The sequence below is a fragment of the Podarcis muralis genome, chromosome 16 (genome assembly GCF_964188315.1).
Source record: "Podarcis muralis chromosome 16, rPodMur119.hap1.1, whole genome shotgun sequence".
In the NCBI taxonomy this organism is placed as follows: domain Eukaryota; kingdom Metazoa; phylum Chordata; class Lepidosauria; order Squamata; family Lacertidae; genus Podarcis; species Podarcis muralis.
This window is the reverse complement of record NC_135670.1, coordinates 20,097,409-20,116,146: the sequence shown is the minus strand read 5'-3', so window position 1 is coordinate 20,116,146 and position 18,738 is coordinate 20,097,409. Positions and strand designations below refer to the sequence as shown.

At 40.5% G+C, this 18,738-nt stretch overlaps 1 protein-coding gene across 1 annotated transcript in view; it reads right to left on the bottom strand.

Moving 5' to 3' along the window:
- Nucleotides 1-18,738, bottom strand: part of MED13L (mediator complex subunit 13L) — a 165,770-nt gene that overhangs the window by 96,280 nt on the left and 50,752 nt on the right. Inside the window, exon 3 of the mRNA XM_028711063.2 lies at nucleotides 2,521-2,605. Within this exon, the coding sequence (XP_028566896.2) occupies nucleotides 2,521-2,605 (85 nt within the window). The remainder of the gene's footprint in view (nucleotides 1-2,520; nucleotides 2,606-18,738) is intronic.

The window sequence follows — 18,738 nt, the reverse complement described above, 5'->3', positions numbered from 1 at the left end:
CTCTATTTCAGCCCTTATACCACCAGCTGAAACACTGTTGGTACTACATCTATGCCCACAAAGCTTTTTGCAGGCATGCCAGGGCAGACAGGCTTCCCCACACGTGGAGCTCCTCTCTGCTGGTCCTCCTGCCTTGACCTAACTGCCCTCATCTGGCTTTTGGCAGGGGTTAGGATTGTTCCCTTAATTGCAATTAATCTTCACAAAACTTTCAGCATATGTAAAAGACTTCTAGAAATGCGGAAAATTAACTGTTAACTGTAATGTTCTTTTTGGCTGTTTTCCTGGAATACTAGGGCCAGGCTACAACTTTCAAGGAAACAACACAAAACTATTTCTATGACACCCCTTAATGAAAGTTTTCTGAGTGGTATACAAAAAGATGTTAAAATACATTATGAATGGTTTTGGTTTTTTTAAAAAAAAGAGCAATTACAGCGTCACAGCAAGAGATGAAGCAAATAAAATAAAGCACAGACAAGACTTGAAACCTTTTTCAAGTCAAAACATTGAAATATGTTAAAAACCCTGAGGTTTGCTTGTTTTTTAAAGGGAGGGCTACACATGATTCCAAAATGGATGTGAAATAGACCTCCGTTCCACAACTAGGGTGCTATCATAGAGAAAGCCCTCTCACTTTCAGACACTCAATGGATCCACTTGGGAGTGGCACTTGGGGAACAACCTCCAATGAGCAAAGCAATGTCCAGATAAAAATATATGGAAAAACCTAGCCCTAAGCCATTTAGGAATGTAAACTTTAAACCGAGGGCCTGGAAATGTATTAAAAGCCCATGGGACTGACAAAGCACTTCCTTAATATGTCCAGCCCCAGTTAGCAAACCTTGAAGCACAATTTTTGTGTTGTGTTTAACTGAATTTTTGGACTTTTTTTTTTTAAGGCAATTCAACGCACAATGTATTGCCGTACTCTAAGCATGAAGTTACCAGAGCATAGCTAACTGTAGCTTGGCTCTCTGTCTATTTGGACCACAGCTGTGTTTTCAACTGAAGCTGATAAAAGGCACTCTGGACCACCAAGGCCAGCTGTGACTCCAGTGACAATGCTAGATAGATCATGAGTATCCCCAAACTGCAGAGCCCCATCCAGGACACACTGCATGCCACTGAATCACTTGCTTATACTGTAGTACTTCCTTCTTGTATGAATTGAGTATCAAAGATATACAAATCAGAAACTCATTATCCAAGCAGCTAACCTTATGTAGCCAAAACGGTATCACCTAAGCATAAAGAGGGAAGTACCAGCAAACTTGGATGAACCCCAAAGTTTGAAAAAGTTCAGAATCATCACCCTACTTTGAAAGAACAACTCCCAAACAGCACAATGTGACAGTGGGATGCTAATTCTCTCTTTGGGGCTGGGGGAGAACACCAGAAATCCAGGAGAATGTAATGCAATACCTTCAAGTTAGTTGCTGGTGCACTGAGCAGAGACATTTCATATTGCGATGTGCTGCAGATCCTAAGTTTGTACATATATACACATAGGGGTGTGTGAGTGTGTGTGTGTGTGTGTGTGTGTGAAAATAGCAGTAACCAATAAGAAACAAATGTCAGCCTTAAAGGCATATGACACTTGGCCACTTGGCTCCTTGCGCCAGAGAGGCTGTGACTGCACAGGAACTTCCCTACACCTATGGTGATATTGCTAACATGTGCTTACCTTTTGGACATACATTTTCAAAGAAGTGGAAAACATTTACAAGACAAACATCAAAATGTCTCCAGCATTTGTACTAGTGGTGATAATGAATGACACCAGACTTCATACCGTATATAAATATATTCTGTCGTTTCTGCTGATAGCAGCTTCTCTGGAAACCAAGAAATGCTGGTGAAGGCCTGGCAACTGAAGTATGGCACCAAAGGGTCTGGTCAGTAGCACTGGGAGAAAAACTAACATGCTACATCCATGTGACTAAAGGAAGGACAAGCCCCTTTTCTTTATACATGGCATGGAAACTACTTATATCTTACATGAGACAGGAAGAACCGACAAGGATTCCCTCGGCGTCTCATGGTGGAGTTTGGAGAGATCTCCTTGATTATATTATCGTATGGTGTTTGTATGGTGTGACAATGTAGTTTCCTTTCGTTCATGGTATTTTTAATGTTCTTATGAGTGAACAATGCAAAGACAGTCAAGATGTTGTTAACAGTTCTTGTTCATTAAATACTGCAAAATGAAATACAAACATCTTTTTTTAAAAAGGCACTAGCCTGATGTCAATGGACAGAGACTTCCAAAATATAGGTGTGCCACAGTCAAAGATCAATTTTTTAACAACTACGAAACAAGTATTGTGTAGCAACTGTAGCAGTAACAGTTCTGCTGATCAAAGTGGTTATAATGAGAATATTCTCCACCTCTTTCTCCCCTTGATCCAATCCTCTGCACAAGCTTGGGGGACTTATGAGGATGGGGTTGGTGACAGGACAAGTCGGTAGCCCAAACCAACATTAACAGACCCCTCTGAACAGATGGAGTTCTCTTACCTTTCCAGCAAGTTGTGGATTGCCTTGAAAAGCAGTGTCCTGCACTCATATGAAAGCCCATTCTCCCAAAGTCCTTCTTCCACCACTGTAAAAACAGGCAAAGTGTTAGCCTATCATCCAGAAAACGAGAGAAGGGTTTAATCATTCAAGGAAACAAAAACATAATTCAGCCGGGTTTTTAGAAGGACTATCCAAGCTGGAGCCATCCCAAAGTATCAGACTACAATTGCCTTAATTCCTGACTACTGCCCATGCTGACTAGCACCAGGGGATTATGGGAGCTATAGTCCAAAACATCTGGAGGGCACCAGATTAGTGAGGGTTGGTCTTCCTGCTTACCTAAGCAAGTACCAATATGCATTACAGTACTACCAACTGCTTCAGTTAGAAATCAACTGTAACAAGGTATCCATCCTCCTCCCAGTTTAATAGAAAGCCTATTTCAGGTTTATGCAAACTTTATGGGATGAGTGAAGCAAGTTATTTAAGGTGAAGCAAGTTGACCAAGCAGGATTGCCATTCAAATTAAAATGATCCTAAAACCAGGTAAACTGAAGTGCTTAACTCCACATTATGAATTCACACATTTCACACATATAAAGAGGTTATGGCCTTTAATAATACGCACTATGACAAAAAAAATGAGTGAAAGCACATTATGTGATTTCTGCAAGTGACACAAAATGAAAACAGAAGCAAGATAACTGGGGTGTTGTTGTTTTTAAAAAAAGCAATTTAAGAATAAGTAACCAAGCAGGAAGAGCAGTCAAGTTGAAGGCTAGGGAGCCCAAAGACAAGGTAACTGAAGGAAGAATGATCAAGGAAACTGCATCCTGACAAATAGAATTCTGAGGAAAAGATGGCTGGGTGAAGGAGGCAAGAGACTGACAAGAAAAAAGCAGGCACGCATGGTAACTCTGGAGGAAGCCAAAACCGAGGGAGGGGCTCTCCCCCTTCACAAATTTGTTTACGTTAATCGGTCAAACGCTTGACTTCAGCTGAAAAGCAAACACCTCAAAAGCATGCAAATGTTCAAAAAGTGCCTTGCAAGTTTCATTTTATGGGAGAACACTTATAGGAGAGGGCACTTTCAGCTTCTGCTCCTTTGGCTGGTCCATTCTCAGACTTTTGCAGTGCCAAGCTACCATCGCCTGGAGATCACTGTGTCTAACTGGCTCAGATACATTTCAGTAAATGAATAGTAAAAACACTCAAAGGAGCTTTTTTAAAAACCTTGGTTATGGGTGCATATAACCTTTGTTTTTAACATTCCTAGTAATCTCTCTCACATACAAAAGCCAAAAACCAATTTTGTGCCCCTCACAATTCTTTACTTCCCCCCTTCGCTAAAATATATGAGCATTTTACTGCGCAGATTCTTCTCGCTCCCTGCCCAAGTACCACCTGCAGGAAGCTGGGGCAAGACAGAAACAGATATAAGAGACCCCATGGGGAAAACAGAAAGCAAATAACATATTGCATTAATTAGACAGTATAATAAACATATTATATTACAAGTAATATAAATATAATAAGATATAATTAAGTTGCATGTGGGAATACTCAAGTAATTCCCACTAGAATGAATAGCAGAAGCATTTATAGTAAGGAAAACAGGTATATGCTAGTAAAGACTTCAAACAATCTATTGATGGGGTATGGGAATGCAAAAATTACTACGCATTTGAACTGCTCTGGAGGATATCACTAAAGAAAATCCAGCTTCCTGCACTGTACACCAAAAAGAAAAGGGGGGGGATGTTTAGCTCCAGGAATTCTAAAGTACATTTCACTGTTTTACATGCACCATTCTGCTTCCCTCAAACCTTATTTTGAAAATTAAGTAAAACTATTTGAAAGTAGCTTGGAAGGGAATGGGGCTCTTATTTGATCAGAGCAATGTCCCTGGGGAAAAGTGGGCTTAAACCTTTCTCCCACACCATTTATCTGATATAATACCACTTCTACCATATAGTATTAGCTCCACCCTTCCCCAGTGCCACTGCTGCTATCAAAATTAGGGCATTCCATACATACATCCCTATCTGCTTTCAAGTAAAAAGCAAAACGTTGGGAATTCTGCTCACAGATTTCTCATGTACAGTGGTACCTCTAGTGCGGACACGATCCATTCCGTGGTGCCGTTCACATCCCGAAAAGTCCGCAATTAGAGTGGCACTTTTGCACAAGCGCGGAGCACGATAGAGTGCTTCTGTGCATGTGCAAAGCCGCGTTTGCAAGCCAAAAAGGCGCAACATGACCCTAATGCAACACGAGGTATGACTGTAACATGTACTTCAACCCTTAAACAAGAAATCTGCATGCATGTGAGGAAGGCCGAAATACAGAGCTTTTCTACCTCCCACAGCAGGACTAATTAAACCTGTTTACTCTGAACATTGAGTACTCTAACCATATTGGCCACTGTGAATATGAAGGGGAACATACTCTATAGGATAATACTAGTTGTTTCACCATTAAAAATGACTGGAAATCAATTTATTGCTCTGTTCTACCGAAAGATAGGAGGGTGCCTGTGACAAGGAAGTAAGCAACTACAGGAGGAGTTATGTGGTAAGCAGGGTTTGGGGCTCCTTTTTCCTACAGTATCACTTCTTCCTGGTTTTCTTTTTTAAAAATCAATTTAAAAATCCAATTCACTGGCAAATGTCTGCATTAAATAAATATATCAAAAATTCAATTACCGAAAGCCTATACTAAAGCTTTCATTTCATTTTAGATTAAATTTGTCTACAGTGAAGCCGTTTAGTGACAAATGCAGATGTATCAATGTGTCCTGGAAATTGACATACAAAAAAGCAGCAAAGGAGTGCAATGCTACATTGATTCTGAAATACTGCATTAAGGCCATAAAATATCTAATTAAATGCAATGCTATTGATCGATCATTGTTACATCGCCATTGATTCTCCTGTAAGATTTGTGTTCAAAGTCCTTAGTGACTAAATGGACTTGATACTATACCAGGTGTAAGCATACTTCCTGCTCTGATGTCCTTACACAGGTCATAGCTAAAGAAATGTGGCATCAGTTCTCCTCAGAACTGTGGAAGTACCTTCCTTTGTACAACCACAAACCATCAGTACTAAAATGCACTGTTTGTTTTGACACTCTTGCAAATACAGTTTACAGTGCAGTCACTCAAAACGCTCAAGAAATTGAACAGCTTGGTCAGTCTGTAACCTCCAGCTAGTGTGAAACAACCTCTTTTTTAAATGAAGTTGTGCACAACTATCTACACAAAGCCTTTTAAATCTGAGGAGAAACACAATATAAAAATAAGGTTGTAATCAGAAACAAATGGAAGCCTATTGCACACCATTCACTCAACATTGCTATAGCACTAGTAATACCATTCACATCTCCCAAAATGTAGATAGTAACAGCTTGTACTGTTTTCAGCAATACAAACGACAAAATGGTTATCAGAACATATTTAGCTCTAATTCAACAATCTGTGGTCCTCCAAATATTGCTGGACTACAAATGACCATTGATCATGCTGGTTGGGAGTTGGCGTCCAACACCACTGGAGGGACACAGGCCACTCATCCCTGCATGAATGTTTGCAGAGGTGAGCTCTCGCAACGCTACCTGGACTAGAACATTATGCAAAAGTGGACACACTTTTAAACTTTTAACTATGAGATTTCCCTTCATCATCAAAAGAAGACAGTCCAAAACTCGTATCTGAAGTGTCCTCATTTTGTCTCCCCTCTCAAAAACAGCTATGAGAACTAATGAACATAAGACCAAACCTACCCTTGAATTATGACAAGCATGTGTGTGTGAACACAGAGAGACATACATTGAATCCAACAAAATGATTACACATAAAATTGTATATTTTCCCCCACGGCCTTCCCATGCATGCAAACAAACAAAACAACAACAACCCGCCATCAAATCACAGGCCACATCTGATTCCATTGACAAAACCACTACAAATCAAAATATTTTTGAAAGCACACATACAGTTCATATGGGCATTAATACAAGCAGAGCAAAAATCAAAACAAAAATCTGTGGGGTGGTGGTGGTGGTGGTTGCTGTTGTTGTTGTTGTTGTTGTTGTTGTTGTTGTTGTTGTTGTTGTTGTTGAAGGCATGGCTACTTTTACTCCTGGTGACTAGATGACCCTTTGGGTCCCTTCCAACTCTACGGTTCTATGGGTTTCTAAGTAGTAGACCCTTCCCAGCCAGGCATTTATTTTCTTTGCTTCTCCAGCACAAGGGTTTTTTTAAAAAAACAAAACACAACCGTATAGTTATAAAGGAGCATTGCCAACCAAGTATCTGACAACCTGCGTCCCTGAGAAAAGGGCTTTATGCTGAGCTGGAACAGTTGTCTGTCACTGCTGCTCCAGCCATGGCAAGAAATCCCAGCAGCTGTACTGACTGAAATGCAGTTGCCTCATTAACATTCCCTCCACCACTACCACCAAACACCCATCCAGCGTTTCTGTGCTTTCAACAATAATCTTAAAGAGCATTTTACAGAAGACTTAGCCCTGCTAAGGGCACTCCGCAGCATGATCGAGGGAACATGGAAACACGATTCATTAGACACGCCTGGAGTGGTAACAATGGAGCTACTTCTCGCTGCCTTTCATTTTCTTATACTTTTGCTAAGACTAATGCATTCCTGTTACACAACAAGCAAATTTACATCCAGAAGAAAACTGTTAGCACCTCTGATTAAGCAATGACATTTTCTCTTGTATTAAGAAGATAGAAAATGTTGACATGTTAAACAAGGGTGTGGGGGAAGACAAACACAATCCAATAAACTGCCTTCTAATAAGTCTAATACGATGCATACAATAAATAGATTGTGGAAGGGTCTAAACTATCTCATCTGCCTTTAACCTGGATGCTATTAAAAAGAAACTGCTCCACAGTCTCATTATTATGCTCCTCTGCCCCAGTAGATTTTCATGCTTAGCTGTTGTTGGCTTCCCTTGAAATGCTGTTTGTATAACTATTCAAAACAATGAATCTTTTATTTGCTTTTTTTCACTTGCCCTCAGCATTGTACTGTCCTCTCCTCTCCATTCCTATTTATCACCAACTCTCATCATCTTTATCCACGTACTACAAAAGCATTCATTTCATGATGTACGCTTACATTTTTACATACAACCATCTGAAATGTAGTTTGGATTAAGTTGTTAAAACAATATACCATGGAGGGGGAAGGTTTTTATAACACGGTACCCAAGTAATGTTTCAGCATTTTGGAGCAGTAGTCCTTTCAGACCCAGGACCCATCTTTAATCCAAGCATGCATTTGAGGACCCATTTCTTAATTTGCTTGATGTGTAACAGTGTTGGTTGTGTGGGTGGTTGTGTGGGTGTATGGGTGTCTTTCAGAAGAACAGTCACTGTCACCAGGACCACCACAGCAACTCTGCAAAATAAAAAGAAAAGGAGATCCACGCTAAGGAGTTGAGTACTATTGCCATGGACCACAGCCACTAGTAACTAACCCAGTCAGCAAGATGCAAACCTCATACTGAAACACCTCTGTATGGAGCTACACAGCCCACTAACATATGGAAGTAGACTCAAGAGGATGATAATGCTCCAGACAACTTAATTAAATGATGCTTGAGGCTACCTCAACCTCCACTGCATCCAGCTCCTAAATCCAATTCTATACTCAGTAACCAAAAGGCTCTTCATCATTCTATTTAAATATTTCATACCTTTTTAACATCCTGCAGGAACCAGACCTTCCATGACAAAATGTCATCAACCTAGCAGTGTCTCTTTAAAACTAACCCAACTACTGAATATCCTATGGTGAAATGCGTCCAGTGTGTTATGAAATGCCAAGATGCCTCTTTTAACAAAGGAAATAAACCAAGGTCTGTGGATGGAAGCAGAAGGTGCTTTCACCTCCTGGCGGCATTAGAGCAGATTCTAGATAGAAACAGACTTCACTCTCTGGAGTGGTACTTGGGGTGGTGGGATGACAGGTGGATGAGCCTTTCTAATGACATCCAGTGAAATACAGGGGAAGCTCTGTTACGAGTCAAAAGAGGAAAAGAATGTTCTGTAGCAAGGTATACTCTCTGACAGTTAGTGCGTGAACAAAAAAGGTCTGCTACATTTTGAGGGCTGTGTGTGTGTTTGCTGCAATTCTGCACAACCCCAGATAATCCACAAACCAGTGTTTGGTACAGATTGCTTTAGATAAGACAACTGAAATTCTTAAGGGAAGGTAAGTCAGACTGCGCAGGTCTGTTTGAAAGTGTCTGGGCAATGTCTCCTGAAAACTCAGAAGCCAGCCACAAAGTTGCTCAAGAAGACTATCTTCAGAGGCTTCAGTGCCACTGGTCATCACCAGTCAGAAGACACAGAACCAACTAAGGCAAAATAATCCTACACATCTCAATTTGAAGGATTTGTTTTTCAGCGGATGAATTTGGATTACCAAGATAGGCAATATTAAAGAGCACATACAGCCCTGTTTACACATCATGTGATTTGATTTGTGGAACTCACTGCCAAAAGGATGTGGTGATGGCCATCAGCGCAGGTACCTTAAAAGATTTGTTTGTTTGTTTGTTTGTTTGTTTGTTTGTTTGTTTGCTATTAATGGCTACTGGTCACAATGGATATATGCAGCATTCACCTTCAGGGGCAGTTTGCCCCTGAATGCCAACTGATGGGAAGCAACAACTTCCTGGATGCATCTCTCTGTTCGCCTTCAGTGGGAACGCATGCTAGACTAAAGGAACATCCAGCAGATGAAGCTGTCTCCAGGCCACTAGTTCATCTAGCTCAATATCTTCTCAATATTGACTGGCAGCAGTTTTCCATGGTTCCAAACTTTTTTTTTTTTTTTTTTTTTTTGCCAATTCTACCTTGAGATGTCGCAGATTGAACCTGTGTCTTCCAGCACACAGATACCTGTACCACTGAACTATTGCCCTTTTCATGCTCTTATATTCATATTACTTAACCTTTTTATTATTGATTGGCTGATTATCATCCTACATTTCTTCATGTGGACCTTCAAGGTGGCTTTCCCCAGCCTAAGACAGTTTATGCATATGCTGAAGTTCTGTTCAAAATCCCAATACATTTTCCATGGCAACTAGACCTGGAGCAGAAACTCAACAGATATGCAGCACGTTGACAGCATGGGTGACAAAACTTCTAAATATACAAGCATGAACAAGGCCCTCAGCCAGGAGACTAAGGACCCCTGGGAGGCTGCTCCCCTTGCCTTCCAGGAAAAACATCATGGCAACAAGACCAGCCTGGCCTCATCTATTAGCTAGAGAAGGAGAAGTGCAGGCAGCTACACTAAGGCTGCATGCACACTATATTTGCAAACAACATTCAAAACACATTTACCTGCTCAAAGAATTCTGGGCACTGTAGTTTGTTAAGGGCTACTAGGAATTTTAACTCTGTGAGGGGTAAACTGCTGTATCCAGACTTTTTTAAGGGGTAAAATGTGCTTCAAATGTACTTTAAAAGGTATAGGGAGCACACAAGCCTTTAAGCATGTGCCTGAGTTGGCTTCAGTTCTCTACCCTCCCAATCTCTTCTTCCTTTGGGGCTGTGTCTTTTAGATTGTAAGCCTGAGGGCAGGGACAATCTTATTATTGATTGCTGTAAACTGCTCTGGGAGTCTTTTTTTCTTCTTCCAGCTGGATAGCAACGTAAAAATACCTTAAATAAATAAAGCAGCTTTTTTATTATTTTATCTAACCAATAAATGCTTAAATCATTGATGTTCCTTTTTTTAAAAAGGTATCGGGGGAGGGGCAGGGGAGAGAGATATGGTATGTTTTAGAACCAAGGTGTGGCTTCCGATTGGCTGCAGGAGCTTCCTGCACTCAATGAGAAGCCATGGAAGCCATGTCGGACATTCGGCTTCCAAAAAACGTTCGCAAACTGGAACATTCACTTCCAGGTTTGCAGCGTTCAGGAGCCAAAACATCCGAGTACGAAGGCGTTCGACAACCAAGGTACGACTGTATACTGATAAATTAAATAGTGCCATAATGTGGTGGCTTAATATTGCCCTAAAACCGTAGTCTTTGTACTGGCAAAGCAAAGTCTCAGAATCAGACTCTGGAGCTTTTGTACCAAGTTTAGAATTCAAGATTAATTGACTTTTTAACATGACCCTAAGATAACTTTCTGAAGGAAACAGCTAGCTATGGACATGTTTTGTGAATCAAACTCTAGTAACAAACTTGCCAAGAAAAGGCAGACCAATTCAACGGTACACAATAGAATCACAAGAGATGCGGGACATGTTATGTGCAGGGGGGTGCAAAGGTGTGCATATCCTGTAAGTACAGGAGTCTGGAACATGTTATCTGGAAAAAGCAAACTTCAGCAATACTAATGCACAGTGCACAATCTTTGTGGGGACTCAGATGTATTTCTGAACTCCCTCTCTATACCAATGTTGCTGAAAGTAGCATACAAGCTGACAGTTGTGTCCCAATAGAGGGAGTGCTGGGACATGTCAAAAACTCTTTACATTGCTCCACAACTGCATAATATTATCATAATTAGCAGTTGATGCAGAATTTATATGGCTCACAGTCTGACCAGAGTAAAGCCACAACTAACTATTCACAACAATGAAATGACCTTGCAGAAATTTTACTGCACATTCCTATTCCACAGCAGCACACACAACGTACTGCAGATAATCCAAAATAGTCATTGAGGTGTAGCACCCAGAAATTATAGTTGCAGATAGAGGTAGTTTTCTCAAGACACCACCCTCTGAATCTTGACTACACAAGGAAATCTTCCGTTGCTAACAGCTGTCCAGACGCAGACATCATAGGACAACTTCACATGCTCTCTTTTTGCACTCGGTTATAGAAAGCACCTCCGAGTGCAAGTAGATAAATAGGGACCGCTTACTGGCGGGAAGGTAAACGGCGTTCCGTGTGCTGCGCTGGCTCGCCAGATGCAGCTTTGTCACGCTGGCCACATGACCCGGAAGTGTCTGCGGGCAGCGCTGGCCCCCGGCCTCTTAAGTGAGCGCACAACCCTAGAGTCTGTCAAGACTGGCCCATACGGGCAGGGGTACCTTTACCTTTACGTTATAGATTCCTAATGAAACATATGCATGAAACCCCATCAAGGGCAAACAATGTGCAGAATGAATTCTGTGCATGTCCCTTCCCATTTCTGCTTCTAAGTATTTGAAAACGCCATAAAATGGTATGGCCTCTGGTTTCTAAACTTTAAAATGGCAATTCTACAATATTTCTAGCCATCTCACTACCACCTCTATAGCTATGTCTGAGATGACTTTGATAACCATTGCTGTGTAGGACCTCTGAGGTTAAGGCAAATAGAAAGAAAAATGGTTCATCGGGCCAACAGGTCCAATAAAACATATCAGAGCCAATTGTGATATAACTATCTTTTCAACAAACATGAAAAAAACCTGGTTCTCCCTATATATTTTTTCCAATCTAATGTGTGTATACATCCTGAGTATATACAAAACAAAGACCTTAACAGTCAAGCAGAAAGCTTTATCCGCAAAAATCTTTACAAGGACTTAATTGGAATCAGAACTGACACTGCCATCCCTGCAGTCTTAGTGTAGCCCTAAGCTGATATTTTTGTTCTGGATGACCATGCAGGACATGTCATCATGCATTAGTTTCAGATAACTCAGCCAACAAGCATCTCATCTTTTGCGCTTGCCTGGAGCCAGAACTTGGTTTTGCTTATAGTCAAACTGATTCTATCGGGCAGGCACACCTACATTTCTTCTGAACAAGTGTGATGAGGGATCCCTGAAATCACTTCTCTTTTTACACTATCCAGCCCTCCAAATGCATATATACACACCTATAACTCAGGATAACACTTATTGAATCCGATAAAGTGGACTGCAGTCCATGAAAGCTTATGCCGTAACAAATTTGCTGGTCTTTCAAGTGCCACAAGACCCTCTGCTGCTTTACAGCAAACATAGCAATAACACCCCTAGATACAGCACTCAAGTTTCAGATGTCACAATTCTACTTAGTTATTGGAGTAATTAAAAAAAGAAACTCATCAGAAAATGTTATATTCTTTACAAATAACTTATATTGACTTTTAAGGGCATTCCACACACATTCCACAAACCAGGATATGGTATGAACATCATGATGTTGAATCAGGCCTAATCAGTGCCTGGATCTGTGACCACCTGGGTACCAATGACACTATTTTGGTCATTACTATGTCTGAGAAAGGAATTTCTTCTTAAGAAGATATACAGGGCAGATTTTACTCAGAAAAAGAAATAAAGGGAACGTTGAACATATAAATTCAGTGATAAGACTAAATGTTTCACTGAATAAGCTGAAGCAGCCTTCCAATCCTAGTATTTTAAAAAATGTGAACTTACACACCCTTTTTACATAAAAGAGATTTCCTCCCAAGTATGCAGAGGATAGGCACGTGAGACAACTGATTCCTGAGTAGAGATATTAATCTCACATATAGCAGTCCAACTCCAGCACCAGACACCTATGCATTGCACTTGCAGAGCATCTTTGAGACTCTTTTTTCCCCATCTCACATCCTTGGGAGATGGCACGTTATCACGTCCCATCACTCCCAGGGGCATTTGCCATTTTTAACATGAATGCAGTGGCAAAAAGGCTTTCTAACTGCTTACAGCAGTTACTGTTTGTAAAAAAGAAAGAAAACATTGCAGTCAGCACTTGAATCATCTCATAACAATGCAAGTTACCTATTTAAATGCTAATTTTAGAGCATTAAAAAAAACCTAATAGGAACTTAGGGAAAACATAAACAAGAGTGGCACAGGCCAGACATATACTTATACAAAAGTGACACACCCAGAGCTATGTTCCAGTAACAAGAAGCCGAAAACACCAGCCTGAAGATGACGAGTGAGACCTCGTCGAAACGTCGCCTAGACACCCCAACTTTTACACGGGAAGACACCCGAGGACACCAAAACCTGCACCCAGAGCTATGTATACACACCCCTTTTCAAGGGCAGAGGGAGAGCCATGCTCAGCCAGTAAAGGGCTGAACTAGGTACTAGGATGTGCATGCAAGCCCCAGCCCTAATATCTCCAGGCACACTGGCCGTTTTATATCTTTGTGCCATTAGTGTGAAAGTCTGGGCTAAAAAATAAATAAATGTAGGATTCAACAATGCACTTCAGACCATACTGGCTCTTCAGGGAAATAAGGATTCATCATTTAGATGTGCTATCACTTTTCTTTTCCTTCCGGGCTCCCATTTTTGTAGCATTTAGCTTTAATACCCAAAATACTTTTAACACATATCAATTTACCAAAATAAACTGCTAAGTAATTCATGGATTTTGCAACACTTCTTTTTTTTTCTTCTTTTTTTTAAGGTTACATATATCCCTGTTTGGGCGTGCTCTAAATCATTTACGCTTCTATCACCCAAGCTAATTTCATCATCATTCTACAAATTGTTCTTTACAAGAGTCCAAAACCAATATTTTAAAGTAAAGCTACAAAGTAACATCGTTGCATACTGGAGAACATTAGCGGGAAAATTTGAGAAAGAAAAAGAGATAAAGCAGTCATAAGGAAAGTACTGTACAGGCTTTAAAAACTCAATAAAAGAACAAAAAGCAAAACAATGGCTTAAGTTAAAGAACCAAAACAGGGGGAGTAAATACACTGCATTTAATCTAATAATTAAGTGATATCATTTTCAGAAATAAGTTTTGACTTCATTGCTCTTGGGAAAACTTAAAATAGTTTTCGTCTTCACTTAGGGAAGTTTCAGAACACTTACTGAGAGCCATCTAGAAGCAGCTTTGCTGCTTTCAAATGAGATGTAGATTGCACTTATAAAACCTTGAAAGAAGGAAAATTTCACACAAAGATTGGGCAAAGTCTAGCTTAAGAGACTTTAAAAGCTTATCTACACACACACAAATCTTTTTATCAGTATCACAGTAATTCTTTTGTCTATCATGTGTGTGCCAGTTTGTTAAAAACCTTTCTTCCCTGTGCACTAGCGAACACATCTTTATTTAATGGCATGTGCCCAGAGGGATGATATATTTTTGTAGCAAGCGTTCAAAGAACTTTTACTCTCTAGATGTAAATCTTGTTTGAAATATCTAGGTTAAAACAAATCTGGATTGGTAAGGCACTTCAAAACAAGGCTTCAACTTGCTTTTGAAAGAGACAATAGGATTTAATCAAAACTGTAATTTGCGCTTCTCAGTGTGCTACCCGTCAGTTTCACAGCAAGGCCTGAATAGAGTTCTGAAAGCCCCTCTTTCCTGCCTTAATATTAGACCTGCCAGTGGACAGTCAGTATCTCTCTCTTGTATTTAACCTTTATTTAAACCATTTATGCATAGGATCTTATTGAAATTAATTCCATGGTTTGGTTTAAGCATATCACTGGCTTTCTAAGAACTTAGGAAGCTATCCTAAGTTCTTAGAAACCTATTTATCAGTCTTAGGAACCTATTTATCAGTCTGGACTAATGAAGTCTACTCACACTTGCAGCAGCCTCTGTGGAAAGTGGGGTGGGTGGGTGGGTGGCTTTTTTTGCCAGACGTATTTAAGCAGAGGCTGGATGACCATTTGTCAGAAATACTGTGGTAAGGGAAGGTCTCCAGCTCAGTGGTGGAGCATCTGCTCTGCATACAGAAAGTCCCAGGTTGAATCCCCAGCATCTGCAGGTAGGGCTGGGATAGAATACCTGCCTGTATTCCTGGAGAGCTGCTGCCAGTGAGTGCAACCAATACTGAGTTGGATGGGCCACTGGTCTGAGGGAGTAGAAGGCTTCCTATGTTCTCTTGCCCAGCAATGCAGATCCTGCATTGATCAGAAAGTTAAAACTAGATTGCCTCCAAGGTCCCTTTCAATACTGATTCTACCACCTGCAGCATGATCATTCTAATGAGAAATACCAGGAATTGAAACTAAGACTTTCTGAATGCAGTGTATATGCTTCTACCACTGTGTGAAAGATACCATAGAATTAAAAACAGTAACAGAGGCCTACAGAGAGATATAAAAACATTAAAAAAACAACAACACCTTAAAGCCTAATTTTACAATGGCTTATTGTTTGATTCATGACAACAGTTCAAACTAAAATGGTTCAGGATCATTAGTTCTATTACAATTACACGACAATCTGATAAGTGCACACTGTGTGTGTATCTGTCACACTCACACACACATAGTAAATATTCCACCAGTTTAACTAAAGTTACTAAATCCTTGATATCTCCCATCACTCTCTAAGCATTTTCTTTCACCTCTCTATAGAAAAGTGCAGAGATATAATATCAAGTTTGTTGGCTGGTTTAATTATGAACGCTTTAATTTTAAAGAGTGTCTTGTGTAAACTGTTTTGTTTTTGTTTGTTTGTTGAGTTGGAGAACACATGTAAGCAAACCTGACCTTTAGCTTATACTTTGCATCCTGTTATCTAAACTAAGTTGCTTGGTGCTCAGTTGAAACAAGAAAGAAGATTCTGCCCAGTTTAAGTAGCAATTGTGAAAACAAAGCCCACTATACTAACAGACACAATCCAGATAAAGTTGTCTATTTAGGATGCATTGAGATCAATAAGGCTTTGGGAGTGCTAATTTCTATGGTATAGAGCCTGTAACCCTCTCTCTGCATTTCAGCCCACACAGCTTGCTTTCAAGTAGAAAAGCTGTGGGATCTCCTTCTTTATAAGATTTCAGGAAAAATGTGAAAAGGTACTGTATACTTCATGCAAGTCCCAACTTTGTAGAAAGCACACTGGGATTCTACCTCACTGTACAGTGGTACCTCGGGTTACATACGCTTCAGGTCACATACACTTCAGGTTACAGACTCCGTTAACCCAGAAATATTGCTTCAGGTTAAGAACTTTGCTTCAGGATGAGAACAGAAATTGTGCTCCGGCGGTGCGGCAGCAGCAGGAGGCCCCATTAGCTAAAGTGGTGCTTCAGGTTAAGAACAGTTTCAGGTTAAGTATGGACCTCTGGAACGAATTAAGTACTTAACCCAAGGTACCACTGTATTTTGATAAAGATATATGTTCAGCTAGGTAAAGGTTAAGGGACTCCTGACCGTTAAGTCCAGTCACGGACGACTCGGGTTGCGGCGCTCATCTCGCTTTACTGGCCATGGAGCCAACGTTTGTCCGCAAACAGTTTTTCCAGGTCATGTGGCCGGCATGACTAAGCTGCTTCTGGCGAACCAGAGCAGCGCACGGAAATGCCGTTTACCTTGCCGCCAGAGCGGTACCTATTTATCTACTTGCACTTTGACATGCTTTCGAATTGCTAGGTTGGCAGGATATGGGACCAAGCAACAGGAACTCACCCGGTCGCAGGGATTCGAACTGCCGACCTTCTGATCGGCAAGCCCTAGGGCTCTGTGGTTTAGACCACAGCGTCACCCGTGTCAGCTACTTGATCCAAAAATGAGACCAATAAAGTTATTCAAACTAAAATATGTAAGTGTCATAGATTTGGGAAGTACCACGTTTCTCATGACCCAGGCAACTCTGGCTTCAATGCTTTTAACATTCCATAGCTATGCCATGCAAGGACCTTTCCGCCACCACCACCCTTGTCTCTTTGGTTGAAAGGGTGGTTGAGATACACATACCTTAAGTAACTAACAAGGAAGATTTAAGTAAATCAATGGGGGACTTCAGTGCATTATTTTGATGTTTCTGGAATAGTTCCTATTTTAGCTGATAGGAATTTTAAGGCCGTGTTCAATAAGACAATTTAAAGCTAAATCCAAATCTTTTTCTAACAGAAAATAAATCTCTTTTTGAGCCAGTGAAAGTGCCTTTTCAGCATGGAAAATAAGCTTTAGAGAAACAGCAAAAGAGAGATTAGATTTAACACTCAGAACATATTTTGTGATATACTTGTTTTTTCTTTCTTGCATTTTTAAAAGGTACTAGGCACTTCACCTGAGAGAAGAGAGTGTTGAAAACTTCTGAATGTGTCTCCCCATATTTCTCAGAGCAGGAGAAAAGGACTGGTCTTTCCTTACACTAATCATGTAAGGATGTTTGAAGACTTTCATTACAGGAATGAACAGAGGGAGTACTGAGATAATTTCACTGCAACTGTTCTCACGCTTAGAAGGGAAAACCTCACCCTGATAAAAATCTAAAATCAAAAGGACGAACCCTTTGACTTGCAGTCATACACAAATGCGGATTTCCAATCAAATGCAAGATGCTTATTCTGCACTTGCCATTTTGACTGTAGAATTTCTGTAAAGTTAGAGATTGAGCCTTCCAGACCCCAAGATACTTTGCTCCTGAGTGCATATCTAGTAGTGTGTGTGTGTGTGTGTGTGTGTGTGTGTGTGTGTGTGCTTGTAAAATCTTCCCTACTGACCACTCCTATAAAGCATGTGCTAACACATTTCAGTATTTCCTAAACTCTGATCTATTTTCTCTGTCCCTTGCTGGCAACCAGTACCATTGGGTTGCACTGGCTGCTGTTTTATTTTGCATGCGTTTTTTCTCAACATGTATTTTAACACCTATGTATAGAAGAGAGATTTACAGTAGACTAGAGGGCTATTGGAGTTTAACTATAAATTGTGCGCACAACCCAGTTAAATAACCATGACACCACCCCCCCCCCCCAATCTCAAGGAAAGAGGGAGTTTCAGCAACTTCTACAGGTGGTCTTCAAATGAAGTCTGATCAGAGACTCCCTTTGTGAGTATTAAGAAACCAGTCCAACACCATTTTTAAAAGTGACAAGTATGGTCACCCAGTGCAATTCATAGGTAACGGCACTGGTGAAATCATTTTTCTCAATGTGCATTTGTAACTTTAGAAAGATCGGGAAACAGATGAGGGGAAGTCATAGCAGATCAGAACAAGAAACTAATAAATTCTAGGTATCTATGTTAACAATACGGATTGATTGTATGGAAGTGGCTATATGCCAGATAAAAACTGGTATGAGTATCTGTTACTGACCCAGCTGTTTCACTTATAATCAGAAGCCACGTGAACTAGCAAGACCCCCTTCTTTGCCAGTTTCCTAAAGAAAGAGCAACTGGCTACTAACAGATCTTAATAATCCACAAGGCCTGAAGAGCACTACTTTAGAAAAGCTTTTCTTCTTGACAGAAATCAATGAAATGCCTCTTGAACACAGCAAGAAGAGAGTCTGTTCTGTCTACA